The 13388-nt window shown below is 31.9% G+C and overlaps 2 protein-coding genes across 3 annotated transcripts; one reads left to right on the top strand and one right to left on the bottom strand.

Annotated features, from left to right (window-relative positions):
• Positions 1–328: 328 nt before the first annotated feature.
• On the top strand, positions 329–2304 carry LOC112789173 (probable caffeine synthase MTL2). The gene is made up of 4 exons (XM_025830952.3): positions 329–532; positions 643–1047; positions 1226–1486; positions 1705–2304. The coding sequence occupies exons 1-4, from the start codon at positions 458–460 to the stop codon at positions 2077–2079; spliced, it is 1116 nt and encodes a 371-aa protein (XP_025686737.1). The 5' UTR covers positions 329–457; the 3' UTR covers positions 2080–2304.
• Positions 2305–2472: 168 nt separating this feature from the next.
• Positions 2473–7399, bottom strand: LOC112789171 (bifunctional dihydrofolate reductase-thymidylate synthase). 2 transcript variants are annotated; one of them, XR_003196173.3, is made up of 12 exons: positions 7080–7399; positions 5864–6354; positions 5322–5721; positions 5206–5250; positions 4979–5044; positions 4824–4885; positions 4668–4742; positions 4411–4576; positions 4203–4326; positions 3273–3379; positions 2949–3115; positions 2473–2663 (listed from the first exon to the last, which is right to left on the bottom strand). XR_003196173.3 is itself a non-coding variant. In XM_025830951.2 (11 exons), the coding sequence occupies exons 2-11, from the start codon at positions 6301–6303 to the stop codon at positions 3005–3007; spliced, it is 1596 nt and encodes a 531-aa protein (XP_025686736.1). In that variant the 5' UTR covers positions 6304–6354; positions 7080–7399; the 3' UTR covers positions 2473–3004. The 2 variants fall into 2 exon arrangements, 1 of the variants encoding a protein (XP_025686736.1); XM_025830951.2 differs by having other exon boundaries at positions 2473–3115.
• Between the last annotated feature and the right edge of the window lie 5989 nt (positions 7400–13388).

The raw sequence follows: 13388 nt of genomic DNA, 5'->3' as shown, positions 1-13388 counted from the left end.
AAATCTTATTATTTGATTTTTTATTTACATATACATTAGTCTTCTTAGTCAAAGATTTTTGTCAACCTACAACTTTTTTTTGTAAAAATTGTTTGATTTTATAAATCATTTGTACCATACATAATCTATAATGTCAGAACAAAGTAGATCGTAATTTTAAAAAATTTATATTTTCGTAATATTATTACGGATAAAAATGCTAGTATTCTCTATTTCATTTCGAATGTCCAAATTTACAATTCAACAAATGAGCTATTATGCCATTGATGACCATTGACATAAATTAATACTAAACGATATTATGTCAAACTTGCAAGGTTGGGATGTTGCCATCATGATCAATATTCAATTCACCATCGACTTGCCAGCTGATGATTGCTTAATTACATTAGTGCATGCTTGTTAGGTACAAGCCTACAAATTAAGTTGTTCTCTTGTCTTTTCCATATGATCAACGATGGCAACTGAGCAAGTCCTTCACATGAATGGAGGTACCGGAGAAACAAGCTACGCTAACAACTCTATGTTTCAAGTATTACTTTCTCTTCCTCAAATCGTTTAACTTATACATAGAACTCCCCCCCCCCCCCCCCTTCTTTTTTTTTTTCTTTTCTCTCTCTCTTCTAATGTTCATTCATGCAGAAAAATGCTATACTCCGTACAAAACATATCATGGAAGAGTGCATAATCAAATTGTATCGGTCAACTTCACCAGAATGTTTGAAAGTGGCGGATTTAGGGTGCTCATCGGGTCCAAATACACTTATGGTAGCATCTACTACTGTCAAAGTAGTTGATGCCATGAGTCAAACCTTGAATCAAGACCCACCCATGTACCAATTTTTCCTGAATGATCTATATGGCAATGATTTCAATAACATATTTAAGTCAGTCCCTGATTTTTACAAGAGGATGGAAGAGGAAATTGGTCACAAATTTGGACCATGTTTCATTAGTGGCACCCCTGGCACATTTTATGGGAGACTCTTCCCCAACCATTCCATTCACTTCTTTCATTCTTCCAGCACCTTGCACTGGCTTTCTCAGGTTTAATTAATATAACAATGGATTTAGTTTCTAGGCACCATAAGTGTAAATTTTTTTTATACAAACAGCTAATTATCTATTACTGCATCACCTAAACTCAGTTATTATTTTTAACCAAAATATATAAGTATATAATAATAGTGTGGCATTTTAATTTTGCTTTGGCAAGTGACATCAGATTCCGAAGGAGTTGAATAGTGAAGTAGAAAAGCCAATGAACAAAGGAGCAATATGTCTCACAAAGGCAAGCCCTCCAGGAGTTCACAAAGCTTATAGTGAGCAATTTCAAAGAGACTTGAAGGTGTTCTTGCGATCACGTTCAGAAGAATTGATTCCTGGTGGTGCTATGGTCCTTTCTATGATCATTTTAGACCAAAATCATAATACAATCAATGGTTGGGAGGTAATTGGTGCAATACTCAACAACATGGTCTCAGAGGTAAGTAAATGCAACCTCGTATTAATATTAACTATTCTAGGTGTACACAAAAAATAACCAATGATATAGGATATATTGACCAAGGAATAGCTCTAATCTCCGTTTTTAGTGCGCCAAGTTACACTGTATTAAGATTTAAGACTCTTATCATGTGTGAATTTTAATCAGTTAAACTCATCTACATCATAACCTACATAATGGTGTGATTTATGCCGCAGCACAAGGTTGAGAAGAGAAAGTTAGACTCATACAACATATCATCATACTTTCCTACGGCTGAAGAGGTTAGGCAAGTAATTGAAGAAGAAGGATCGTTTAACATTCAAAGGATGGAGAAAATAATATATGATATAGTGGAGAGTGTAATGGAGACTAGTAATGACAACTCTTTTATTCATGAGGATGAAGACGCAATTGGAGAGAGGCAAGCCAGGACCATAAGAGCCGTAAGTGAACCTATTTTGAAGGCAGAATTTGGGGAGGAAATTATGGATGAATTGTTCACAAGGTTCAAAAGCAAAACCATCCAACTCAACAGAGTAAAGAAATTGAAGGGTGCTACTCTAGTCGCCTACATGACAAAAGATACTTGACAATGAGACATGAGAAATAATATATCTTACGGTTGGTTGAACTGTACCCTTTTGTCTTTTATTATCCTAATAGAGTTTCCTTTGTAATAACTTGCCGTATGTGCCAAATATTGTTGAGTTTTGGTGGTAAGTCCCTATACCTATCCTCAATGACTCAATGGGTTTAAGCCTGTATAGTCATTTACGAAGAGAGACTTTTACTATAAAAGTTTATTTGTAGATAAATTATTATCTATGCAACGGATGGGGTCTCTCCACCCAAATTCATCCAATTATATAATCCAATAAACAGAAAAGAAAGAAGAAAACTCACGTGGGATAAGTGATTTAACAAAATAACAACCAAAGTTTCCCTGTGAGAAGTAGGACTAAAACAGGTAAACAAGAAGCCGGTAATCATAAATGTCAAGTTACTGACCTTCATATAACTTATTGTCTGCATTTGATAAAAACAAAATAACCTAAATCACCTTAGACCCACGACTAAAGGATTCTCAATGGCGACACACACAAAATATGAAGTGTGCCAAAGTAGTTCTTTATTTTCTCCATGAAACTAAACATAAACCTCCTATAGTATTAGCCTGAAACAATAAGAATATGCCTCAGTACAGTAGAGAGAGACCAGAATACGGAATAAGTGCCTAAAGATGTAATGAAAAGAAATACCCTAATTTCAAAATAGGGCCTATGCTTTCACAGATTAAAATTCTCTGAAAAGCAGATACATCAACTTGTTATAATGGAGTGATTTTCAAACTTATAATATTATTGTAGGTACTGTAATTTTGGAAACCCGGATTTTTCTTTTAACAGTTACCAACTCGAAACTAGCTCAACTGAATTAAGAGTTATTTTTTCTTACTTGCCTCGTTTCAGAAAAACCATAACAACTTGAAGAAAGGATTGAGATGCTAATAGATTCCTAAACAGCCATCTTCATTTCAATTTTCTGGTGAGGATCATAGCCTATGAGATTGAAATCAGCTGCCACAAAAGAATCTATATCCTTCTTCTTTGGGTTTATCTTCAAAATCTGCATGGAATTCAGGTAGTTTAACTTGAGAAAATCCATAGCATTGCTCAAATGTGAACTGACTAAATTAAAGCAAACGCTTTATCATACAAACTTCACATCTCATGTAAACTATAAAATAATATCTAATTGCTGTGAATATGCTAAAATTAAATACCGGAAAAGGTTTAGGATGGTTCTGGAGCTGCTCCTGCAAAGGTCTCACATGATTGCGGTAAACATGTGCATCCCCAATAACATGGATAAAATCACCTGGTACAAGATCTGAAAAAAGAGGACATAATATACAGGTTGGTTAATCTAAGTTTATTTAATAAAACAACTAAATCAAGCTGCTAGTGGCAAAGTTCAATACATAGACTCGTATGTTACTGGAATTTTAAATGGACCGTAGGCTGCGTTTGATTTTGAGAACATAACAAAACAAGATACTGTGAGAACAGGAGACAAAGGAGAGAGACATAAAAATTAGTGTTTTTATATTTTGTTTGTTGATAAATTGAATATAAAAGAGAACAAACAATAAAAAGTCCAATTTGCCTTAATTTTTTTCTTCACACAAAATTTAGAATAAAAAATAAAATGATAAAAAAATATAATTATGAAAATTTGATAGTGATAATAAAAAAAAATAAGCCGTATCTCCGCCCAATGTCTCTGTCCTTCCTGTCGGACACAATACATGAATTTAGTGTCCCAGGACTCAATATCTCTGTCCATGTCTAACCTTCCAAACACGATTTTGTGTCTCTGTGTAAATGTTTCAGCGGGTGCCCTTGTAAACAAACGCAGCCATACAGCCCTTTGTACACAAACTAACCAGAGCATAATGTTAAATTATTAACAATCACAACCTATTAATCAGCTTCAAAGCTTAGCCATTTACAACCAACCAAAGTGACAAAAATCTCTATTGAACCCATGAAAACCTCAACATTTAAGTTGTCAGATTGCAAGATAGAGTGATTGACCAAGTATGTAGTCTAGCATAATTTGCAAGAGTAGATATTTGATCAGCATAGATGTTATTAACACATCCGTAATCATTTTCATTTAGCACAAAAAGTTCAGAAAATAGATTGCATACCACAAACATGAGCAATCATGCATGTCAAGAGCGCATAAGATGCAATATTAAATGGCACACCCAGGCCCATATCAGCAGATCGCTGGTACATTTGACACGAGAGCTCCCCATTTGCTACATAAAACTGAAATGAAGGGGGGATAAAGTAGGTAAAACTTTGTGAGAGGCATAGATTTCTTGAAAGAGAAATCCAAATATAAATGCAGACCTGCGCAAACATGTGGCAGGGTGGAAGAGCCATCAATTTAAGATCAGCTGGATTCCACGCTGAGAGAATTATCCGTCGATCATCAGGATTCTGCTTTATCTTGTTAATAACATCTAAAAGCTGATCAAATCCTTGACCAGAGTAATCAGCATGCATGTCTGTATACCTATAAAAATATGAGATAGAAAGTGAAAACCCAGTAATCACAACAAATAATAACAAATTATGGTACAGAGGTAAAGTAACAATTCACCTACCTGGCACCAAAGTGCCTCCACTGAAACCCATAAACAGGTCCTAAGTCACCCTCCTCCCTGTCTGTCAAACTAATGCTGCAATATAAATTGTAAATCCAGTTAATGCAGCAACGGACAAGAAAAATTTGCAATCGATTTTTTTATTATCATGCTTGCCTATCAAGGTATTCTCTGGAAGCATTGCCATCCCATATATGAATGCCTTTATCTTGCAGCACCTGTCAATATGACGTGTTTGTTTTTAGGATGAAATTGATCAGTCATATCATGTGGGGAAAACCAGAAAAAGATGGGCCAAAAGATATCATTACCTTAGCACTTGTTGAACCACTGATAAACCAGAGAAGCTCTTCAACAACCCCACGCCAAAATACTCTCTAGGGACAAAGAAAGAAATCATGTCAACCTACAATGGACGTTCCTCTTCCTAGATAAACATCCAAAATAGCATACGAAAGTATTTCTACCAAAACCAATGAGAAAACAAATAAACTTGCAGAGTATATTGGACTCATTTTCAAACAAAACAGGTACATGCCTTAGTTGTCAGAAGAGGAAAGCTTCTGCGCAGATTGAACCTCATCTGAGAAATCATGGAGGATGGTCAGCATATAAATTACAGAAATTTTCACAACAAACCAATCAAAACATTACCTGGCAACCAAATTTGGACAAGGTACCAGTCCCTGTCCTATCATCCTTAGTTGTACCTTCAGAAATGATTTCTTGAACCAGTCTAAGGTACTTGTACTCCTCATGTCTCTCAAAAATCATTTTAGGAAGAAAAGAAAATTTCTGAACTTCAAACTTTCTAGAGTCTGAACTATTATCAAAATCTGAATGAGTATTCTGACTCAGGGACTCCAATGCAGAGTTTCTCACACGTACAAAAGTGGTGAAAGAATAGCGGATGTTGTCTTCCACCAAAGGAAAATATGAGTACCATGGCTGAAACATGGAGGTATCAATTTGAGGGATAAAAGTGTCGCACTCAATGCGTTCTTCAATTTCTGTAATATGCACAGCCTCACATCCAGGTGCATTAAGAGCCTCCCTGAACATAAAAATTATCAGGTACGGGCAAAGAGAGAGAGAGAGAGAGAGAGAGAGAGAGAGAGAGAGAGAGAGAGAGAGAGAGAGAGAGAGAGAGAGAGAGAGAGCGAGCCTAATATGAAAGGGATGAATACAATTTTCACCTAAATATCTCTCCACCTCCTGTAAGAAATACTTTCTCAATTGAAAGACAGTAAGGAGATGCAGCCAACAGTTCCATAGCAGAAGACAGACTTCCACATATAACAACATTCTCTGCTGTAGCTATATCGAAACTACCAGAGCGAGTCAGAACAACATTAAGTCGACCAGAAAGGGGCCTCTTCTCGGGAGGGATACTCTCCCATGTTTTTCTACCCATCACAACTGCATTCTTCTTCCCAGAATCAGATGTTGTTGTTGTGATCTCCTGAAAGAACTTGAGATCAGAAGGTAAGTTCCAGGGCATTTTCCCATCCTTGGAAATTCCCATATCTCGAGTCGCAGCCACTACTGCTTGGTAAGTCCTCCGCGGCAGATCAGGCTGTAGACCGACATTACTGTTGCCGTTGCCGTTGCCATTGCCATTGGGGATACTAGCCATACTAGAACTTAAAATCTAACCGCGTGAATCGCTTTGGAAATGCGATGGAATCTGAATTAAACAACGCAATGAATTAACACACGGATGAAACGGAATCAGACATGCAGTTTAGGATTATCATTAAGCAAAACAATCACGGAATGGAGAATTCGTATAACTAATGATCCATGCAAGTTACAGAACAGGCACAACACAGGCCTCATAAGAAAACAAAAATTAAATCCAAAGTGGAAAGAGCTATCACTCCTTTGGATAGTATACATGAGACCTCAGGTTTAAACCTCATTGAAATTGTTGTAAACAAAAACTATGAACTAGAAGACAAATAAATCAAATACACTGAAATAAGTTAAAGACTACGAACATCTCCAATTCTTAATCGGTCAAACTAGTAAAAAGAATAACTCAGAATTCAATTTCAACGATCTACTTACAGTGTTAAAACTAAATCAAAAGATAATGATAATACTACTGCATTATCAAATGAATCACGAAAGCCAGCAAATAAACGAGAAGAAACTGCGAAAATAAGAAGCAAAGAGTGTACTAATTCACACGAACATCGCGTTCGTCTGTGACTCCGAAAAACAACACATGCAACAAATTCACATTAACGAAAAACCAAATTAAGAAAAAAAAAAGAAACAAATAACATTTTTGAAAAAAAATGCAGAATATTCAACAAAAACACATTGAAGTCGCGGATCTTACATACACAAATTCAAAAAAATTAATAACAAATAAATAAATAGAGAGATTTTGGAAATGACGCTGACCTAAAAGTCTTCCGCAAAGTATATCTGCTCTTCAAAATCCAGAACAGATGAGAAAATTAAAATTGAAAAAAAAAAGAGCGATTTAAGAAAAGAAAAGAGTAGCTGAAAAGTGATAAACTAAGAGTGGAGTAAGACTGAAAGAGTTGAGAAAGAAGCGAAAATGCAAAAAACTGATCGAGAATGTGTGAGGTTTTTATCCCTTTTCTTTCTTTTTTTGCAGGAAAAAAGAGATGAAAGAAAGAGAAAGAGAAAAGGGAAAGAAAATCGAAAACCACGGTTGACGCTAAGTGCCGCCAAGTAGCGTATGTATAGCGTACAATACATTATCCGTAGAGACGTATTGTATATAGTATAGCGTACAGAGTGGGTGTGACTTGTGACTTGTGAGCCCCTTTTGCTCTCTTTTCCATCATTACCCCTTGCCCCTTTTGTCTTTTTCCCCAACTAAAATGTTGCTATTGGAAGGTTACGAGGGTATTTTGAGGATTACGTAATAATTAGTGTATAGTGTATGCGGTAGGTAGGTGACATTAATACAAGTAAGGCATAAGGCATTGGTGGGGCCCAGAGGATGTGAAGTTCTACCTCAAGGGCGGGAAATTCAGAGCTACCCAATAATGAATCGCCACCTGTCACTTTACATAGTACATTCCGCTTCACAACCTTCTGACACAACCTGTCAAAATCAATGCCATTTTGGTGTTTTTTTTTTTTTTCTTATAAGAATTGAATTTTAAAGCATTTCCAAACACTCAGTTAGTACCTTGTATAATGCTTTTTATTTTTAATACCACGATTAGACACTTTTTAATTTAAATAGGGAAGAAAGAATAGTGTATAAGAGATAGTTATGGAGTGTATAGATATTTCGCGTAGCTGTGGTGTTAGATATTAAAATCAGACCGTTCAATTTGCAAGTGGTATAGAAATCGAACCGTCCATCAGATTTGTGTATTCCAAATTTTTAAAATTTTTTAAACATAAATCAGATGGTCGGATTTGTGTATTTCAATTTTTTAAAATTTTGTAAGTCTAATTTATGTACATCTCACAATTTTACAAAATACTCAAAATTATAATATTAAGGTATATCACACATCTTACTTTTATATCTAAATTTTTAGCCCATAATTAGATAGGTATAATACATTGAGACTGAGAATTTAAGCATATCATGCACATATATATGAGATTAATAACAGCTTTTACATAAATCGTTATACACTAAATCAAATCGTGAATCATGATTTAGGGGTGAGCACGAGTAGTGGGTATTCGATTACCGTCTAAATTCGAACTGAACTAATTAAATTGGTTCTGAAACCAATGGATAATCGAGTCCAACCCGAACCAAACCGATGACTTTTGTTAGTTATTGGTTCGGGTATCGGTTTTAGGGTGCGGAACCCGAACTAACCCGCGAACCAGATCATATATTAATCAAATAAAAAAAATAAAAATATATATATGGTTTTTTCATTAGACAATTATTATTCATTATCAATATGTTTGGATTTTGATAAGTTTAGTTTTTAATGTATTTGGTGTTTAACATGTTTGGATTATTTCTATTGATGTTACATATTTATTATACTCGTTGAATTTTAAGATAAAAATTTAGTTTTTTTTATGAATTTTAAAGTTATCAGGTACCTAATTATCCGAACCGAATTAATTCGTTCTTAATCGGTTTGGTTTGATTTGGGTACATATATAAAAAAACACAAATTCAAACTAAATCGACCCATACTCACTCTTATTATGACTTGTGAAAAGAGAAAAAAAGAAAAAAGAAGTAAAAATTATTTGTTAAAAGTTATTGAAAAAAAATAAAAATACTGATTTTTTTAATATTAGTGTTCTCCATCAAATCGTTACTCACGTGGTAAGTGTATTTTTTTTGTTATTAACTCAAATCGTTAGTGATAATTTATTCTATTTCATATAAATGTATTACACTAAATTTACATAATATTATTGTATTACACTCTTCATTTTACAATATCTAAAAAAAAAAACCCATTGTATAACCATCGTATTTTTAGTAAACATTATATTTGGAATATAATACAATTTCAATACTAATAATTACAATTATTTATTTTTGGAAATTTACTAGAAACATCTTAAAGACAATAGTAGAAATATGCTATAATATTCAAAATATGGATTTAATTTTTATAGTAAAAATAATTAAATTTTAAATTTAATATTTAAAAAATTATTTAAATTTATGAATTGAATTATATAATTATATAAAAAATTTAATATTAGTACATCAAAATTAAACTCTTAAATTAAATATGCATGAAAAATCATAAATCAGATATATTTTTGACAAGCTTCAATTTTATAAAATAATAAATATATAAGAGGAAAAACATTGAAAAAATAAATATAATATAACTTAAAAATAAATGTTGCATATAATTAAAAATTGTTGGAATTAAAACATCAGACTGAAAAATTTGAAGACTGATATAAAATATTAAGTATTGACAGTTTTATCATTGTCTTCCATATAAAAATTCTGAAATTTTGAATTAATTATCCAATTGTGGATAAAAAATATTCACATCATGCAAAAAAAATATCTTCTAACAAAAGTTTTATTCCTTCGTAAATAAGCGACCACTTGAATCAACAATATTGACCATGACGTTTTGGTTTGCTGATTAATCATATTTTAAGGGTAATTAATTAATTAATTAATTATTAACCATTCTTGCGGCTAACATTTCGGACCATGCATGGCTGATGCAATTTTGGCCGTCCATGTCATTATCAACATTATTTAACAGAACCAAACTGTAATTCTCACATTAATTTCTGTTTCTTTTAAAACTTTCACAAATCACAATGATATTTTTCTATCAAATCACTCTTTTTCAATCCAACCTCCATTTTAGTGTTCCATTTTCTTAACCCTTTAATAACTTCAAACTCATTTATTCAAATTCACAATAGGTAATCAATAGCTGCTTTATAGTAACTAAGTTATTATTCAATAACTTGTTATTTAAGAATGATTTGTTTTAAATCATCATAAGTAACTGATTTTTTTTAATATTGCTAATGTATGTCAACTTATTTATATGTTACTTTGATGGTGAGTATGATAGAGAAGCTTTTTTTTTTAATTGATGAAAAACTTAATTATGTCTAAAATTAACATACATAATTTTCAACCATAAGATAATATTTGATAATCTTGTTAAGTAACTAATAAAAATTTAGCCAATAACAAGTTAACAAGCATTTTTGAAACAAGCATTTTTGAACTGCATTTCATATTAATCAATTATCACTAATTAATTAGTAATTATTTAAAGTTTACTTTTAAAAAATACAAAATTAATAGTTATTAATTATAATTATTTAAAATTAATTGGTGAAAAGTTGTTTACCTTGAAAGGTTAATTAAAGTTTTAGAAACGATGATATGCAACCATGTCAAATGAAAGTAACATGACATCATTTTAAATAATGTTGCCATTAAAATAAGGAAGAAACTATGTACTCACAAGTAACCAAAATTCTTTTTATCACTTGGAACTTGCATGCTTATTGTTTTAATGGAAAAGCTTCACAAAAAGAATGACAAACTTAAAGGATAGTCCCCTTATTGTCATATCCATAGTTGTCAGAACTGAACCGGTGATCGAACCGGTCAAGTCACTGGATTATTGGGTCATTGGTTTAACCGTTGGGTTACTGGTTGAACCGGTTGACTCGGTCCTATGTAAATAAAAAATAAAATATAGTCAAAAGTTTAAAATTAAAATTTAAAATACATATTTTTACTAACATTTTAAAATATCAAGTTATTTTAAAATAATATTGAACATGAACAATAAATATTTTATTATTTTTACTCTATCATCAATATTTTTATTTTGTTTTTATATTAAAATAATTATTATTTTTAAATTTTAATAATTTATTAATTATTTTATATCTTTTATACTATTATATACTACAAGTATTTATTAAAAATAATATTAATAGATATTATATAATTATAAAAAAATAAATGAGTTTATAATTATTGTTAAACAAAAATATAATTAATTTAAGAATGAGTGAGTTTATAATTAAAATTAAAATAAATTAAATAAAAGTAAACTATTTGATGAAAAATATCTATATGTATTATAATTTGCATAAATTTTAATTACCTCAAGCATTTTGGAAATATTTTCTCCCAAACGGTTCGGTCAAACCACTTCACCGGTTCGCACCAATTTTGGCCGGGTCAATTCCTTGTTTGGTTCAATCACTGGACCGGACCGGTATAGGGTCCAGTTCACCGATTTTTCGGTCGAACCGGCCGGTCCGGTCCGGTTTTTACAACTATGGTCATATCCTCATTCTTAAGATAGTGTTTCAAAAAATAGGGATGTACGCGGATCAGATCGGATCGGAACAGATATGGTCAAAATTTTGATTCGATTCGCACTAAACTCATCGGATCGGATCGGATCCCATATCCGTAGTTTTTGCGATGGGATCCGATCCGATCCGTACATTTGCGGATCGGATCAGATATCGAATATATATCCGTAAAATATAAAAATATTTTTAAAAGTTTATTTTTATTAAAAAATATCAATAAAATTCATTTTTTCTATTCTTTTAAATATGTTTACTCTTAAAATAATATTAAACATACTTTTCTTAAATAATAAATTAAAATAATATAACATATATGATAATTATTAGTTGAAATAAAGCATAAAAAGAATATTTACTTATTTATTTCTTTATTTTTGGGAATACGCGGATATGCGGATGCCAACATAAAATTCGCAATCCGATCCGATTAGTATGCGAATCGGATCCTTATCCGTAATTTTCGGATCGGATTCGGATAAACACCGCGGATATGCGGATCGGATCCGATCTATGAATACCCTTATCAAAAAACAAGGACTACAACTAAGATGGGAGGAGAACTGGGTAAAAAAATTAAAAAATAAAAAACTAAATTACAAGCAAGAACCAACAAATTATTTTAATTGATAACCTACCATGCATGTTAATTAATGTGGTATTATTTCAATGAAATAGATCAAATATTTATTTTAGAGGCTCGGAGCTAGCAAGCAAGTCTTTTCTCCAAGAATATTAATTAGAATAAATAAATAAACAAATAAGGGGAGAGAAGATTGACAATAATTAATCTATTAAAGGACAGTTAACAAGAGTATTGAAAATGTCATTAGGATTGAAATTATGACTACTATTCTCATAATTTTAAAAGCTTTAACAATTGACTCTGCTGCCAATTATGAGAATAGTGGTCATGATTTCAACCCTAATGACAATTTCAACACTCTTATTAACTATCCTTTAATAAATTAATTATTGTCAATCTTCTCTCCTCCTTATTAGTTCTAATCTTAGCATGCTTTGATTTTAGTCAAAGTCAATTCTTCTTTGGAATGAAGTTTTTTCATTTTAGTGGTAGCTGGACAGGAGGCATGCCTCTAATTAAGATTTAGTTTTCTAAATGTTTTAATCTCGAAATCTATTCCTCATAATAAAGGTTATTAATTAATTTTAATCAATAAACTAAAAACCTCACTAGATTAATTGTTTAAATTAAGATTGTTATGTCATCATATTAGTCCATTAAAGGTGATTTAATATAGCAGTAATCCATCAAGGAAATTAAAACATGCATCTTTTAAAAAAAATTAATATGTTCAATTATTTTAAATCATTAGGAATTTACCATAAATAAATAATCATTAGTTAACAAATGTGTACAATATGTACAATGGAGTAAAAAAAAAAAGATAAAATTACAATTAAAAATTAGATTATTAATTAATTATTTAATTTTAAATTTTAAAATTTGAAAAATTATGATTAGTATTTAAATTTATTCACACTATGTATGGTTATTTCTAATCTTACCGTAACTTTCAATACACGTTCAAAACTCACTGTCATCTTCTGCGGTCTTCACCTCGCGTCACTGAATTCCTCGCCGGCCACCGCATCCTCTCACCGACACCGTCCTCACCTCCGCCGGTCAGCCCAAACCGGCTTCGCTTTCTCCCATTCCTTTAAGCCTCTTCTCACCGATGATACTACCATGTTCTTCTTCGGATCCAAGTATTGTTAGCTTCTTTCAGATTTGAACTCTATGCTTCAGTGCCGCTTTAGTCATGCCTAGTCCTTCAAAACTTTGTTTCACCGCAATAATTGTTTCTTCTGTTTATTCATCTTCTTCTTTTAGGATGGTTATTTTAGTAGGTATGCAAATGATTATTTTAATTTTTATACAGATGATTATTTTGA

The sequence above is a fragment of the Arachis hypogaea genome, chromosome 3, assembly GCF_003086295.3.
Source record: "Arachis hypogaea cultivar Tifrunner chromosome 3, arahy.Tifrunner.gnm2.J5K5, whole genome shotgun sequence".
Lineage (NCBI taxonomy): Eukaryota > Viridiplantae > Streptophyta > Magnoliopsida > Fabales > Fabaceae > Arachis > Arachis hypogaea.
This window is presented reverse-complemented; position numbering and strand designations above follow the sequence as displayed.

Excerpts from the sequence above, each read along its gene's own strand:
- LOC112789171 (XM_025830951.2), bottom strand. The coding sequence starts at position 6,303 with ATGGCTAGTATCCCCAATGGCAATGGCAACGGCAACGGCAACAGTAAT. Across the intron at positions 5,251-5,321 it reads TGTCCAAATTTGGTTGCCAG|ATGAGGTTCAATCTGCGCAG; the intron begins GTAATGTTTTGA and ends ATGATTTCTCAG. Across the intron at positions 5,045-5,205 it reads TTCCTCTTCTGACAACTAAG|AGAGTATTTTGGCGTGGGGT; the intron begins GCATGTACCTGT and ends CTTTGTCCCTAG.
- LOC112789173 (XM_025830952.3), top strand. The coding sequence starts at position 458 with ATGGCAACTGAGCAAGTCCTTCACATGAATGGAGGTACCGGAGAAACA. Across the intron at positions 533-642 it reads CTAACAACTCTATGTTTCAA|AAAAATGCTATACTCCGTAC; the intron begins GTATTACTTTCT and ends TCATTCATGCAG. Across the intron at positions 1,487-1,704 it reads TCAACAACATGGTCTCAGAG|CACAAGGTTGAGAAGAGAAA; the intron begins GTAAGTAAATGC and ends TTTATGCCGCAG.